At 48.4% G+C, this 16,197-nt stretch overlaps 1 protein-coding gene and 1 long non-coding RNA gene across 3 annotated transcripts in view; one reads left to right on the forward strand and one right to left on the reverse strand.

Annotated features, from left to right (window-relative positions):
* Positions 1 to 95: 95 nt before the first annotated feature.
* Positions 96 to 16,197, reverse strand: part of CMTM7 (CKLF like MARVEL transmembrane domain containing 7) — a 72,851-nt gene continuing 56,749 nt past the window's right edge. The window contains exons 4-5 of one of the 2 annotated variants that reach the window (XM_038570611.1): positions 13,435 to 13,516; positions 96 to 1,414 (exon numbers count right to left, since the gene is read on the reverse strand). In XM_038570611.1, the coding sequence (XP_038426539.1) occupies positions 1,401 to 1,414; positions 13,435 to 13,516 (96 nt within the window). In that variant the 3' untranslated portion in view covers positions 96 to 1,400. Of the gene's footprint in view, positions 1,415 to 10,591; positions 11,238 to 13,434; positions 13,517 to 16,197 lie in introns of those variants that run through there. The other variant, XM_038570610.1, reaches the window with a different exon arrangement.
* Positions 5,452 to 15,450, forward strand: LOC119865356. Its single transcript, XR_005376896.1, has 2 exons — positions 5,452 to 6,354; positions 13,198 to 15,450. It is a non-coding gene; the product is annotated as an uncharacterized LOC119865356 (long non-coding RNA).

Below are 16,197 nucleotides of genomic sequence, written 5' to 3' on the forward strand. Positions count from 1 at the left end.
AGTAAAAAGGCCATGTAGAAAATAAAAAGTTTAAGGAGATCTTGGGACCAAAACCCCTTCTATGTCCAAAAAAGGACACACTCAGTAAACTGAAATTTAACATAATTTTTTATTAACAGCCATCTTACATTTGTTATATTTTATACAAATAAACTGTTTAGAATGGTTCTTAAAAATTATAAGGGAAATGCACATACAGTATAAAAATTTTTATAATTGTTGTACTTAAATTATGTTCTATTTGGGGACTGGGAAATGTATTTTTACATTGTTTATAGCCAATTGCTTTTGTATTTATCAGTTTAAATCCTTGGGTCTTTTTTTTTTTTTTTTAATCTCTCTCATTGGCAAATTTTGTAGTCTTCTTTTTAAATAAATCCATTTAATCACCTTCCTTTGTAGTTGTTTCATTATTATTACAGAAGCCTGATGTTGAGATGAAAACTTTCTCCAGAGTTCTAGGAGTTGGCTCTACAACCCTGGGTAAGTCCCTATGTAGGAGACTGAGTTGTGTGAGTCTGCCCAGGTGTGGGGCACAGGTAGAAAAGAAATGAACCCACTTCCTTCCCAGGGGCTGCCGCTCTTGCTGCCAAGGTGGAGTGCCCATCCACACTGTTTTTAGGGAGCCAGATATTGAAGAGTCACAAAGGAATGTTAGGGAGTAAACAATTTGAAATACTTGCAGAGAAGCAAATTGAGACACGCCCATCCCATCTCTCAATGTGGCCACACAATGCTAAAAACAAAAGAGTCACATTCTCTTTCAGACTGTCCAGTGACTAGGAAAGTGTGAAGCAAAACTCTGGTAGTTCTGGTCAAGCTTACAACTATTTGTGTCGTCTGCAGAATTCCTGCCTCCAGTCTGTACAAGAATAACAAGATCTTTATAGTCATCAGGAACTCACTGGAATCTGTACATTCTTCAGAGTTTTGTATTTTGTTTTGATAGAGAGCATTGTGTATCATTGTGCAGTCAACTGTGAGGAGCAGAAAACCTAATTTTTTTTAATGATTTTATTTATTTATTCATGAGACACACAGAGAGAGGAAGAGACATAGGCAGAGGGAGAAGCAGCTCCCTACAGGCAGCAGATGCGGGACTGCATCCCAGGACTCCAGCATCACACCCTGAGCTGAAGGCAGACACTCAACCACTGAGCCATCCAGGCATCCCAGAAAACTCAATTTAAATAGGTCTTAAGCAATAAGGAAAATTTGTTTCCTAAGAAACGAAGGTAGGGCAGTTCTGTGACTGTCAGAGTTCAGTGACTCATTGGCATTTGCAGGGACCAAGACTCTTCCCATGTTTTTCTGCCCATCCATCTTCTGCTGTGAGTTTTTGTTCTTAGGATTGACCCTTTAGGGTAGAGTAAGATGGAGGCAATATCTCCAGACATCGTTCACTTGCACGACCCTGTCCAAAGGTGCGAAGGGAAGAGATTATAGAAAAACGAACACTTTTCGATGCTTGAACTAAATCATAACTGTACAAGTAATGTGTACCTGTAGCAAATTGCTTTAATAAAAGAAGGGAAGTATTGTTTCCTGAGATCTTCGCATTTGGCTACTTTTAATTGTTGAAATAGGCACTGGGAGCACAGGAGATCATACCCTGTTGAAGGCACTGCCCAGCTTTAGTAGATCATAGCTTTTATTAACCATATTTTCTTTAAAGGACCTTGTTTAAAACAAAATGAAGTTTCACTTTTGAAGTACCACCACCTCGAATTTTACTTTTTTACTTTTCCAAAGGCAAACACTACCTTGCATTTGATGGCTCTTTCCTGCTTTATCCTCTGTGCTCTCTATAGAAATGTGTCCATAAGCAATGTGTAACATGGTCTCTATGTTCTATTTCTCCTTTTATAGATTGCTTTCTTCAATCAGTAGTATTTTGTAATTTAAGAGACGCAGCTCTCGTTCACTCATTTTAACTACTACTTGGTCTTCCATTGAATGAATACGCCATAATTGACTCACTTTTCCACTATTGATAGAAAACTTTTAATGTGGTTTATTTTTGACATATTTGAACATGTGCACATGTGCAAGAGTTATATGTTGAGTGTGTCCTTAGAAGTAAAACCATTGGTTCACAGGGCATGTGCAGTTCCAACATGGGTAACTCCCCAGTGGTCTCCAAAGTGGAGCCCTCTCCTCAGCAGCGTACGGGACTGCTTGTTCAAGGAAACACTCGCGTTTGTCTTGCACTTAGTATTAGTTTGGCTTAATGCTTCTGCTGACCTGGGACGGAAATGGTCTCTCATTTGATTTTACACTCCCCTTATTACTGGTGAACCTGATCATCTTCTCATTTGGTTGTTAACCTTTTAGGCTTCCCCACATCTAAGAGTTTTTTGTTTATATCCTTTGCCTTTCTTTCACATTGAAGTTTTTTTTTTTTTTAAGATTTTATTTATTTATTCATGAAAGACACAGAGTCAGAGAGAGAGGCAGAGACACAGGCAGAGGGAGAAGCAGGCTCCATGTAGGGAGCCCGAAATGGGACTCGATCCCTGGTCTCCAGGATCACGCCGTGGGCTGAAGGTGGCGCTAAACCACTGAGCCACCCGGGCTGCCCACATTGAAGTTTTTTTAAAAACTCACTTTAGAGTTCTTGACATATTGTGGATGCTATCCTTTGTTAGTAATAAATTAGCCTTGGAAATGTCTTACCAAAGTCGAAAATAATATTTTAACTGCTTCTTTGCTTATCAATTGTTACCTCAAGGTCACAGACATTCTCTGCTTTCTAAATTGTTTAAAGATTTGCATTTTGGATGCCTGGGTGGCTCAGCGGTTGAGTGTCTGCCTTTGGCTCAGGCCATGATCCCAGACTCCTCGGATCGAGTCTCACATCGGGCTCGCTGCAGGGAGCCTGCTTCTCCCTCTGCCTGTGTCTCTGCCTCTCTCTGTTTCTTATGAACAAATAAAATCTTAAAAAAAAATAAAGATTTGCATTTTATATTTAATACTTGAATGTACATCAATCTCTGTGTGTGGTGTGAGTACTGCATGCCATCTCATTTCTCGTGTTAGCAAGTGACTCTTCGCTCCTCTAGAGACAGTGTCCCTCTGTCATTTACCAGGTTTGTGTATATGTGTGGGTCCAAGGCTGGCTTTCTTGGCCTGTTTTTCTATACTTAGGCTAATACCACAGTCTTGATAAAGTCTTAATATCTAATAAGGCAAGTTTAAAATTATTCTATTCTTGACACTTCTTTATTTTGAAGTCTTTTAAAAAAGATTTTATTTACTTATTTGAGATAGTATGAGCAAATTGGGGAGGGAAGGAGAAGGAGGAGCAGGTTCCACACTGAGCAGGGAGCCCAATGTGAGACTTGATCCCAAGACCTTGAGATCATACCTGTGCTGAAGGCAGATGCTTAACTGACTAAGCCACCCAGGGGCCCCTGTTTTAAAGATTCTTTAAAAATAGTTATAGATTTGCAGTAAAATTGAGAGGTTACAGAGGTACTTTCATTTTTACTATAAAATCTTAAGATAGGTTTGTCAAGTACCATAAAAAGCCTGTGTTAATTTTTTTCTTGCAATTGCATTGAATTTATAGATTAATTTTGGGGGGGGGTGATTATGATTAAACTTTGTCATGAACCTAGACTCTCCACTGATATGGTTGGGTCTTTTTTTTTTTTTTTTTTCAGTAAAGTTTGATGGTTTTCTTCATAAAAGTCTTGTACATCCTTTGTCAGATTATCCTAGATACTTAATTTCTGCAGGTATCCAGAATGGGATCTTTTTTAGTATTCCAATTAGAATGGTGGAAGGGGATTGTGATAGAGTTGTAATGATCTTGTATTCAGCACTATTGCTGAAATCTCTTGTTAACTCTGATAGCTTGTGGACTCCTGTAGGACTTCTCACATCCTGGATAATTTGTATCCTTGTGTTATTTAACTTGTTCCTCTCTTCTCAGTGTTTTCTTTAAACAAAGATATCTGTAAAGGCTTGCTTAAAATCAGATTAGTCTTCTCCTTTTTCTAAGGTTTTCTTGTGGGTGATGCTGTGGACTTTACCAGGCAGCCTGTGCTCTCCAGCAGGCCTGCACTAGCTGTATCCCTTTGTGGTTCGGCTGCTGTCATCTGATCCCGCCCACCATAAGGGTTCCCGTCAACTTTTTAGTTAGAAGTTTCCATCCCTTGACCTTTCTCTTAATCTGTTATCAGAGGTTGCAAAATGGTGACTGTAATTCCTGCCACTTTTATTAGCTAAAATTCTTCAGTAACACCCTTCTCATTTGTACCGTGCATATTTGACTTTACAGAAACAACAGTAATCGGTACTCCTACTCACCTCCTGAATGATACTGACACCTGAGTAATGCCTGTCAGTTCTTCCCGTCTACTGCATTGTTAGGGCCTAGTAGTTTTTACTTGATCCTGTTTTAACACCTTCTTCACTTTCCAGGTGTTTGTCTAAGTGCTTTTCTCTAGATGTGGTTGCTTCATATAACCATGTATGTAACATAAATATTGAGCCTGTAATTAAAGTTATGCATTTCTTTGGGGGCCGCACTCAGTGTATTCCGTCGTCACTAGTCGGGTCCTGGGTGGCCCAAACACCTGACCATACAGCGAGGCCATTAGTAGCAGCCCATGAGCTGGTGTGCAAATGTTGTTCACTAGATCTTGGGGTGGTGCACTCTGGCTAATAGTCCCACGTGTTCAGCCCATTGCATGAGGTGTCCACTGTGGTGGGCCGTGAACCATTTACCACCCCTGGATGGTGATAGCACTGCGGAGGACCTGCTTGCCTCAGAGGTGGGTGGGCTCTTTCATCACTGATTCTTGTCACCTGGCTTATTTGGTAGGTTAAATCAGCAGTTCATTAGGGAAAACACTATTTCTGTCTAATGGGTGGGCAACCACCTGTTTGTGAAGATGGTTAAAGGCTCAGGGGCTGGGCTTGGCCCTTAATCAGAAGATCCATTTTCTCCTCAGGAGCGGACTTTCTGGGTCTTGTCTCATCTATGGAATCTAGTTCAGAGTTGCCAGATAAGAATGTCAAGTGGGAATCAGTTTGGTTTAGGGCTCAATAATGCTAGCAGTTGCCTCTCGGCAGGAAGAGGAAGCCATCAAATTCCAAAGCTCACAGGCCCAGAAGTGGAGTTTTCATTGCTAAAGGCTCAAGTCAACTGTGCGATCAGTTGGACACCTGTAGTTTCTTAAGGTCTGAGGGAGACAGAGGCTCTAAGGTAAGGCATTTACAGCTGCCTGAATTGCTCCTAAAATTTCCTTGCGAGGGCCCTCACTCAAATGAATACATGTCTGATGACTTGGGGTGGAGGCTGTAGGAATATTCCTAGGTTTGGGATGTACAGTCTCCAATAGCTAAAGTACAAAGCAGCCAGTTTGGGTATGGGGACACTTCTTCTGTAGTTGTTGCTACTATAAAGTTTGTCCTTTTTTTTTTTTTTTTTTTTTTTTTTTAAGATTTTATTCATTTAGTCATGAGAGAAAGAAGCAGAGGGAGAAGCAGGCTCCCTGCTGTGATGCGGGACTCCTCCCAGGACTCTGGGATCACAACCTGAGCTGAAGGCAGATGCTTAACTGCCTGAGCCACAGGCACCCAGTTTGTTCTAACTTGATAGTAAACTAGCTCCTCGAGCTGTGACACGGCTTCCAAGACGGTCACTTGGAAGGCAGGACACTTGGATTCCGTCCTCATTTCAAGCCCATCTGTCTTTCAGCAGCTGTGCTTGGGTGGCATGTAATGCAACTAACGCAGTTTTCTCTGTGGAGCCATTATGGAAATGCTGCCAGAACCACCAGAAGTGCACATTACACTAGCTGTGTCCCATGCACTGATGCTCTGTCACCGGAGAATTCAGAGCAGTGTGAGTGTATGCTGTCAGGTGAAGACAGCTCCCTCACTCCATATCCCTGCCCCCGGCCCTAACAAGGAGATCTAAAAATAAAGTAGTAGCAATGCTGTAGATTGCAGAACGAGGTATGACAACACATTCATTCACTTTGATAATGTCAGGCACTGTGGAAATGGCCATGACCACGGTCTTTCAGCTCCCGTGGCTGGCAAAGGTGTTCCACTTAAAGGCATCTGTGGAGCTTCGCGTGGCCCTCTGGCTATAGGAAACCTTGTGGGAGAAGACAACGTACTTTCTCTTCTTCCAGGAAAAGGCGCCTCTCCAGGTCATGCTTGGGAAGCTCTGTGGACGAACACCGTTCTTGGCTCGGCCTCTGAGCCTTCTAGGAGCCACCAATAGGGGTCGCAGGGAGTGTGTCCTGTGAGCAGATTCTTGCCAAAGAGCCACGCACAGAGTCCAGACCAAAAAACAAGATGCCCACGCAGCCACACAACTACAGCCAGTATCTAGTAAGTTGAGGGATACTTGGGGCTTCCTCCAGGGTGGCGTTGAACCCGGACACCCAACCCCATGTCCCTCCTTGTCGTGCTGCCAATTAGTGCAGTCCCGGGGGTATCAGCTCAGGTTCGGGTCTTTGCTCCGCGCCGGGTTTCGGGGTTTCGCTTCTGCTGCTCCCGCGCCCTCACTGCCCCCTGACTGCCTGGCCTTTCCTTCTGCCCGTCCGTGGACTCTTAATCCCAAAATATGTGGGCAAATGCGGGTTGTTTTCCCGAGCCACTTTTTTTCTGGCATTCAGTGGCCTCGTCACCCTGGATTTTTTATTTTGTAGGCAGTCCACATCTTGTTCGGATCACTTGCCTGTTTGAGACTGTTGGTGGCTTTCTGCCCCACCCACCCCTCGGGGACTTACTGGTCTCCCTCTTTCCAGACCCCTGGCCATTCATCTCTCCCCAGGGCCCTATACCTTGTCATTGGGCCACTTCCACCAAAGTAGATGATCAGACGCCCTGCACAGTGCTTTGCCCCCCGCTCCCGTCTTCCAAGGCCGCCCCTGGGTAAGGCTGTTCACGCAGCCACCACGGATTTCCTGCTTGTACCCGCAGATCCACCCGAACCGCGAACCGCGGGCGCCGGGGACAAGCTGGGAAGGAGGGAGCCCAAAGAAAGAGGATTTACGACCCGGCCCCACCCTGCGCCCGCCCCGCCCCCCGTTTAAAAAAGAAAAGGATGTTTTACTACCGAGTTGGCCGCCACCGCAACTGTTCCCTTGGTCCCACGGAACTGCCTCGGAGAAGAGGTGTAAAACCTGCCCCGGGACACTTTGTCCCTGGAGACGAGCACAGATGTTTCCCCTGACTCCTGTGTCCCATTGCCCGCTAGTACCCCCGGGGCAGGAACCCTACTGCGCTAGCGGGTGCACGTGGGGGGTGCTGGCTGGGGTCCCCGGCAGCGACCCCAGGAAAGCTCCCACATGAGGGTCCACAGGCGTCGGTGGAGGCCTGGAGCACAACTGTGTGGTTACCATGACAACGTTGGTCCTAGCCCTTGCAGGGCTGGCACTGCCGCGGTGGCCGGATCCGGAGTCTCCTGAGGCCGAGAGGATGTAAAGTGTCGCGTAAAGCGGGGGGTGCGGGTGGGGGGGGAGGGGGAGGGTGTCACAGCGGGGAGTGAAGTCCCACAAGTCTACAGACGGCGTGGTGGCCGTTCATCTCATTACAAATAGCTACCGTGAGCATATGCACTTACGAGCAGTCCACAGCGCCGCAGCTGAGCTCTAACAAGGAAAGCAAGGACGTGACGAACCGCAGGGTCGGGAGGCGACGCTGCGAGGGGAGGTGCGGGCGCGGGCAGCCCGCGGGCCCCAACGGTGGGCGACGAGCCGCGCTGCGCCCGGCCGCCGCTGGAGGGCGCGCGGGAGGCGCGGAGGGGCTGGGGCGGCCGTGGGGCGGGTCTGACTTCGCGCCGGGCCCGGGGAGGCCAGCGGCGAGCGGCGGCCGGCAGGGGACCCCGGGGACGGCGTTCGGCAGGAAGCGGGGGCCCGGACTTCCAGCCGCCGGCCCGGTTTGCTTCTGCGCGAAGCGTCTATTCCGCAGCCTCTGAAACGCGGGAAGTGTTCAGCCCAGAAAGCCCGACGTGCCCTTGTTTCGGGGCCTGGGGCCGGGGCAGCCCTGGGCGGCTGCCTGCTCCGCGAGCGCCCCGACGCGGCAGGGAGCGCGGCTCGTAGTTTCGGTCCAGGGGCGCGCCTCAGACCGCGGCACGTCCCTTTTTGCACAGCTCGGCGTGGAGTTAACCGTGGTCTTTCTCATTTGCATAATTTTCGTGCACACAGAAAATTGCAATAAAACCCCAGCGAGCCACCAGTTGCCCCATCACCTTACAAGATCCACAGGCTCCAGTTGCCCTCCCGATGCTCTGCACCGGGAAGCCCCTGGGTGCCCGGCCCAGCGCCCCGGTGCCCAGCCTGCAGCTCCCTTCCGCTCAGGGCGCGCTGAACTTTTTTTTTTTTTTTAAGTGGAGAAATCTCCTTTTTTCAATCTAAATCATATGAAACTCCATTATATAAAACAGGAACTAGGATACTAATATAAACGATCAGTTTACGGTTATATATACTTATTATAAAGCCGGTCCATAAGAACAGGATTAATTTGAAAAGCCCGCAATTTGGAGGAAGGTCATTGGGGTTGTAGCCTCATCTCCGGATTCATTCCCTGGCTTTGTATTGGTTGTGCAGGGATGGAGAAATCCTGGCTTGCCCAGGACACCCAGGCCACAGCAGGTTCTAGCAGCTTGCTTCATGTGCTTGGTGTCTTCCTCACCTAGGGGCTGCGAGGCCAGGGAGCCTGTGGGGGGAGGGGGATATGAGGAGGGGGGAGGGGTTGAGGGGTTCCAGTGTCAGTGTTTGCTACTGAGAACAGGAGTGTGTGGTTTCAGGGGTTAACATATAGTTTGCACAGAAAATCAGACATGCGTGAGCCCCTGAAGCACCTCTGAGAGTTCACAGGATGTTCTCCTCTTGCTGAGGAGAGGCCCCAAAGACTCTTGTGTTTCCATGGCAACAAAGTTCGCTTTTCATGCTGGGGAGGATGCCTGGGAGGGAGGGGGGGTCCCAAGGAATGGGTCATTTTAGTATCCTGGCTGGAGGACTGAGCAGGTACATGTGTCTGGAAGAGAAGATTCTAGCACATGGCTACAAGCACAAGGAGTGTGTCAGCCAAGGGCCTCCCCTAGAGGCACACTTGTTTCCTTCTCTGGGCCTGTCTGCAAACGCGGGGGCCAACTGTCCATGGAGGAAGCCAGTTGGCGTAGGCCCGCTCCAGTCCTGCCTGGCCATTCCAGAGGCCCGGGGACAGTGATCACAGGCCAGGCCCTGGAGACAGCCAGACCCGGACTCAAATCCCAGCTCTGTCACCAGCCTGGCTTCCTACTCGGCTTTCTCCTTGGGCCTCCCTGCTCCACTGCCAGTCCGTTGGGGGCAGGTGCGGGGCAGTTTTATCGCTGCACACAGCAGCCTGCTAGAGAACCACACCAAGGCTGTCTCAGGGGACTTCTCTGAGCAAGTTTTCTTGTGGGTGGCAGAGGCTTCCCCAAGGGAGACTGCCACCTTCCATCTCCCATCCTTTCTCCCTCCAGGCATAGGCCAGGCCCAGGAGGCTCTGTTGGCCAGGGAGCAGGCTGCCTGTGGGGCAGGACATGGGCAGACCAGCTTGGGCCTCATCTCCTGGTGCCCCCTCGAGCCAGAGGTTCCAAAACCTTTCCTGGGGGCTCAGGTTGGCCCCTGACTCCCTGTCTTCCCTCCTCTCACCTCTTTACTTGGTCCAGCCTGGCCATGACTGCACAGTGGGTCACCCGCTATGCTGCGAGCTGGGGTGGTGGGTATGGAGTTTGGGTTATACACGGGCAACCCCCCTGGGCTGAGCAGTCCCAGAGAGGGCCTGGTTTGGGGAAGACACACGCCCCTGCCAGCCTGTCTCTAGCACCTGTTAGAACATGGTGCTGGCTGTGCAGCCGGCTTTGGCCTGGGTGTACCCTGGGTCTCGCTCTAAGCCCCCGGTGCCCCAAGTTGCTCTTCCAGCTGCTTAGGTGCCTAGACAGATCATCTTGTGTTGCTTTAAAGAAACAAACAAAAAACTGTAGTAAAATATGTGTAACATAAAACTTACCAATTTAGTAATTTTTAGGTGTGCAGCGCAGTGGCATTATTTATGTTGTTGGGCAGCCGCCGCCAGCATCCATCTCCAGAACCTTTCCATCTTCCCACATGGAAACTGTTCCATTAAACACTAACTCCCCAGGCCCTGGCAACCACCATTCTACTCTGTGTCTCTGGATTTTAACTTCTCTAGGAACCTCTTGTAAATGGAATCAGTCGGCATTTGTCCTTTTGTGTCTGGCTCATTTCACTGGGCATAAAGTCTTCGAGGTTCACCTGTGGTGTAGTAGGTACCAGAATTTTCTTCTTCTTTTTTGTTTGAGGGCTGCTTGTGTTGCTCTTGAGTACTGCTTTGTGTCTTGTGTGAACAGTACTGGCTTCCACTCTTAACATCAATTTACTCTGAAAATATGCAAATCTTGAGGGGCCATGTCTTCTGCATCCTTATCATTCTTACCTCCAGGGAGGGGCCGGGGGTGTGAGCACACACTGGCCAGGCCTCAGGCTCTGTCGTGCACTTTCCCCTGAGCTTTGTGGGCCCCACCACCACTTTACTCCTGGTCTACAGCCTTGTTTAATAAGAAATCCTTGTGCAACTGGCCAAGTTAATATTTTATTACAAAACACACATGCCCACACACAGAAACACACATGCCCCCACACACATACACACACGATGGTGATTAAGGCTACGGCCCAAAAGCAGACAGGATCTCCTATCTGGGGACAGGCTGACCACAGTGCTTCTGCACACACACCTCACTGAAGGAAGAGGGTCTTTGGGAGAGGGGCTTTCCAAGCTAGATAAATTAGGAGGTGGCTTTGTTTTTATAGGAGGACTTAAGGCGGCTTCACTCCCTTGAGGAATGTGAAGGAGAAGATTGAGGCAGGAGCATTCAGAAACCCCTCCCTCGTGTTAAGCGGGATCAGTCTGTCCCTGATGCGGTTGGTTCTAGAAGCAGGAGGAAGAGACCAGATTTCCCCTGGAGGCCGGTTTTCTTTCCCAAGCCCGGAGGAATGTTCTCCAAGGAAGACCAGACAGAGAGGCTCAGCGAGGCTCAGGGAGCCTAAGAGGATGCCCAGCCCCCCTTCCGCCCCCCTCTGTGCCCAGCGGCGTGGACGGGGCTTTGGCACAGAAACACAGGGTCAAGAGTCCTCGGCGGGGAGCTGGGCCCCTGACCCTCCCGTCCTCGGGGCCTCCCGCAGGGCCGGGCCTGGGGCGGCGTCACACAGCTGCATCTTGGGAAGGAAATGGCAAAGTTAGGACAGCTGGCAAGACAGGGCGCACCCAGAAGCCACACACCAGAGGGCTGACCCCAGTTCTGCTCAGTGCACTTCCTTCCTCCATCCGGTACCAACTGCCATTGGAATGATTTTACCCTTTCTAAATACATTTCTAGAAGAAAAAAAAAAAAACTCAGTAGGGCAGGGATGATTTCTATCGCTGCCCCTCCCTGCCCAGGCCTATCCTCAGAGGGACTTGAACTGTGTTAGGGGTTTCTTTTGGCTTCATGAATTTTAAGCCCTATGTTTCTGCCAAGATTTACACATGTATCACCCTTAGACAGTTACCAAGTAACTCTCTTTTACTTTCTCTACTTTTCATCATTCATTTTTTCCTTAAACAGCTGTACCCAGAAATGCAACCCACGAACTGTCCAATCCACCCACCTAAAGTATACACTTGCAAAGTTTCATATTCACATCCATTCACAGGATGGTGCAAGCACTGACTGCCACAGTGTTAGAATATTTCATCACTCCAAAAAGAAGCCCCATTCCCATCTACTGTCCCCTCCCCCAGCCCCTGGCAGCCCCTGATCTACTTTCTGCCTCTCTGGATAAGCCTATTCAACACATTCCCTATCAGTGCAATCCTACAGTCTCTGGTCTTGTGACTGGCTCCCTGCCCTCTGTGTCCTGTTAACTTTTTGTCAGTGGCTTCTAGAAGGAAATGGAAGCTCTAATGAAACAACCTTTCTGTGGGGCAGCTCAGATTATATATATACTGTACAGGCTTTGATATTTTCTAGTGCATTCATTTAAAGGAAAGAACAAAGGAAGGGCTGGAGTAGAGAAGTGGGGATTAATCAAAATAGTAGGTCGCACACTCAGCAGTGTTACTTCTAGTAATGTATTCTTAAGAGAAACGGTATTAGGAATGAGAATGGGGCTACATTTACAAGGATGTTCTTTACAACCCTGTTTAGTAGCAAAGAATTAAAAGCGAAACAAAACATGACCCCAAATAGGAGATAAATTAAGTAAACCATGACACAGACATGCAGTAGAGTCAATGCAACACCACAGAGCCATTAAAAGTGATGGGGAAGAAGGGGACTGCCTGGCTTAGCCAGTGGAGCATTTGACTCCTGATCTCGGGGTTGTGAGTTTGAGCCCCACGTTGGGTCTAGAGATCACTTAAAAATAAAATCTTAAAAGTAAGTAAATGAATCAACGAGTAAATAAAAATCTTAAAAAAAATTGATGGAGAAGAATCTCCAACCATGTGGGGAAAATGCCTGACGTTGGTTAAGTAGAAGAATAAGAGCAGGTTACAAGTAACACATAAAGCCTGATCCTTTAGGGGCAACTGGGTAGTTCAGTGGTTAAGCATCTGCCTTTGACTCAGGTCATGATCCTGGGTCCTGGGATCAAGTCCTCATCGTGCTCCCCAAAGGGAGCCTGCTTCTCCTGCCTATGTCTCTGCCTCTCTCTCTCTCTGTGTCTCTCATAAATAAATAAAATCTTTAAAACAAAAAGTCTGATCCCTTAATAAAAGCAATATACATATCTATATATCTTTATACTTATCTATGTATCTTTATTTTTTTTTTAATTTTTATTTATTTATGATAGTCACAGAGAGAGAGAGAGAAAGGCAGAGACACAGGCAGAGGGAGAAGCAGGCTCCATGCACCGGGAGCCTGACGTGGGATTCGATCCCGGGTCTCCAGGATCGCGCCCTGGGCCAAAGGCAGGCGCTAAACCACTGCGCCACCCAGGGATCCCTCTATGTATCTTTATATCTATGTATCCATCCATCCATCCATCCATCCATCCAGAGAGAAGAAATACTGGAAGGACAGTCACCCAGCAGGTGCTATTTCTAGGCAGTGCGATGATAGTTTTCATGAAAACCTTTTTGTTTTTCTTATTTGTACTTTCTAAATTCTTTACACTTTATTTTTGTCATCAGGAAACTAATTTATGGAAAATGCTTCACCATCAGAAGTGGACATGTGGGGGTATCCCGGGCCATAGAAACAGGACAAGAGTGGAGAGGGAGTCTTGGGTCTGGGCCCCAATGCTTCAAGGCCTCCCCTGCAGCGGGGCTCTTCCTTTCCCTGTTGCTGAACTCCACAGCTGACTGCCCTCCTGGTCTCCAGCAGAGGGAACTTCCAGAGACCGTCTGTGTTTAGACAAAGGAACTCACCTGTTGACTGGGTCACACACGAGATCTTGTAGGACATCCAGATGCTCGCCAGGCAGAGGAAGGTGGCCACGAAACCGAAGATCTGCACAGGAGAGAGAGGAAAGGAGGTTCCCAGGCCAAGGGCCAATAACTCAGGCAGTCCTTTAGTTCCTGTACCAGCTGTGGCCTGGAGGGAGCCTGGGGGATGGAGTGACCTGACCACCTCCTCAGGTGCAGGGATAAGGACCTGTTCCCTCGGTTCCTCCCACAGGGCCTTGGTTCAGGCCTGGCCCTGGGGCTCTGGGCTCCACCTCTTGGCCCTCCTCACTCTGGGGAACTCCAGGGCCCACATTCGGGTTCATATTTACCAACTGACCTGAGGCCAAGGCACTGTGCAAAACAATTACTGGGGCTAATGACAGAGGAAAAGGTGGAATTACGCATTTTAATTTGAGTCTTTGAATTCCTAATGTTCAGATGGCTTTTACTGGTATGACAGCGTTGCGTTTCATTCATAATGGCTTTCTGTTCCACCTCGCTCCACAGCTGTGTAAGAGCTAGAAGCCAAGACCTTGCTGACAGTGTTATGTTTGCACATATTTAAACAATCTTAGACTAAAATCAGTTAAGGTAGCTCCTTCCTTTCTGAGGCTCCACCCGGTGCCCACGTGGCTGACCTCGCTGACCTGGGAAAGCTGACCCAGCCCAGTCTAGCTTCGTTTAAAGATAAGGGGCAGGGCACCCCGAGAAGAATAGGACCTCATGTGAGGCTCATCCGATGGTTAGAGAGAAGCAGACACACACTCCGGTGTCTGTCTGGAACTTCCAAGCCTGAAGCTTTAGTAGCTATAACTCATTGACTACCTTGACGTGCCCGTCCGAGTTCTAAGCCCGTTAGGTGTGCTGATCCCTTCAATTCCCATCACTCTGCTAGGTGGGTGCTGCCGAGCTCCTCCCGTCTCCCTCATCTGGCAGCTAAGGAAATGGAGGGACAGTGAGTCAACCAGTTTGCCCAGGGCCACAGGACCAGCGAGGGCTGGGCATGGGATCTGGGCCCTGGGCCCTGCTCTAGTTTTGCCCAGGTGTTCCTGGACTCGCACATGGCCTCATGTTCGGGACACGGCTACAGGCTGATGTGCAGGAGGAACAGCCCAGGAGCTGCCAGACAAGGGCATGATTTCCAGGGTTTGGTTTGCTGTTCAAGCCCCCGCTGGATTACAAAAGCCACCTCCCTCTCCCCCAGGTCGCTTTCCTTGGCTCCTTTTGTACCAATTGTCTGCACCACATAATTAGCCTATTGGAGCCTGTCCCTGCCCCTCATTGTCTGTTCTGCACAATTAGCACATTATATACCATCCCGGTCTCCAACTGTCTGCTCTGCATAATTGAACAGTCTATTATATCTACATAATGCTCTTCTGGACGATAATGCCTCATTTGCTAATTGTTTCATGTGCCTTGGCCTTAACTCCTAAACTAGGCTGCCATTTCCTCATATGCAAGGGCCATATCTTTTTATTTCTTCTGGCTCCCCCTTGGCCGAGGCACCAAGATGGTGTATGATGAGTGGGGCTTATTTGGATTCCAGGTGATGTGCAATCTGAATCATAAAACCCAGTGGGAACCTCCCCATGTGGTCCTGACACACAATGGGTGCCAGTTTCCTCAGTGTCTCCACCACCAGCCTGCCTGTAGTTGGGCAGGTAGTAACCTGTAGGTGGCACCTACCCCACTTCTTGGGGACTGCAAGGGGTAGGGAGGTGGCTGCAGGAGGCACTTAAGGCCCATGAGTGTTCAGAGGCTTGGCCGCCCTTCTGTAGCGATGTGCTGCCCCATGCCCACCTTTGGAGGACAGACCCCACCCCTCAATGGAATTCCAGGCACTAACCCACTCCCAACCCAAAGTCTGGAGAATTCTGCTAATGTATAAATGAAAGAGTGACTGTCTCCTAGAGCTTTTCTTAAAACTCATTAAAAAAAAAAAAAAAAAATCAAGGGCTGCCTGGGTGGCTCAGGTGGCGCCACCTTCAGTCCAGGGTGTGATCCTGGAGACCCGGGATTGAGTCCCACATTGGGCTCCCTGCATGGAGCCTGCTTCTCCCTCTGCCTGTGTCTCTGCCTCCCTCTCTCTCTCTCTCTCTCTCTCTCTCTGTCTCTCATGAATAAATAAATAAAATTTAAAAATTCAAGGTGTCTGGGTGACTTGGTTAAGCATCCGACTCTTGATTTTGGCTCAGGTCATGATCTCCACGTTGTGAGATAGAACCCTATGCTGGCACAGAGCACACTTAAGATTCTCTCTCTGCCCCGCCCCCGCCCTTGCACATGCACTCTCTTCTTCTTTAAAAAACAAAAGAAAACAAAACAAAAAACTCATTTAAGAAATCTCATCTGGGGATGCCTGGGTGGCTCAGTGGTTTGAGCCTCTACCTTTGGCTCAGAGTGTAATTCCAGTCCAGGGATCGAGTCCTGCATCGGGCTCCCTGCAAGGAGCCTGCTTCTCCCTTTGCCTGTCTCTCTGCCTCTCTCTCTGTGTCTCATGAATAAATAAAATCTTAAAAAAAAATCTCATCTGCTCATTAGTGAGGCAAATCAGTACTGGCCCATAGGCCACCGAACTGTAAGCAATTAGCAAAATCAGAAATCAGATGGCAGGAATCTATAAGTCTTTTAAAAATAATAAATACATATGCATAGAAATCCATGTGTCATGTTTGTATATGTGTGGGAAACACAGACTGCGCCCACAGCACTATGTTTTTACACATTCCCATGCTTCTATTC

This window comes from Canis lupus, chromosome 23 (assembly GCF_011100685.1).
Source record: "Canis lupus familiaris isolate Mischka breed German Shepherd chromosome 23, alternate assembly UU_Cfam_GSD_1.0, whole genome shotgun sequence".
Lineage (NCBI taxonomy): Eukaryota > Metazoa > Chordata > Mammalia > Carnivora > Canidae > Canis > Canis lupus.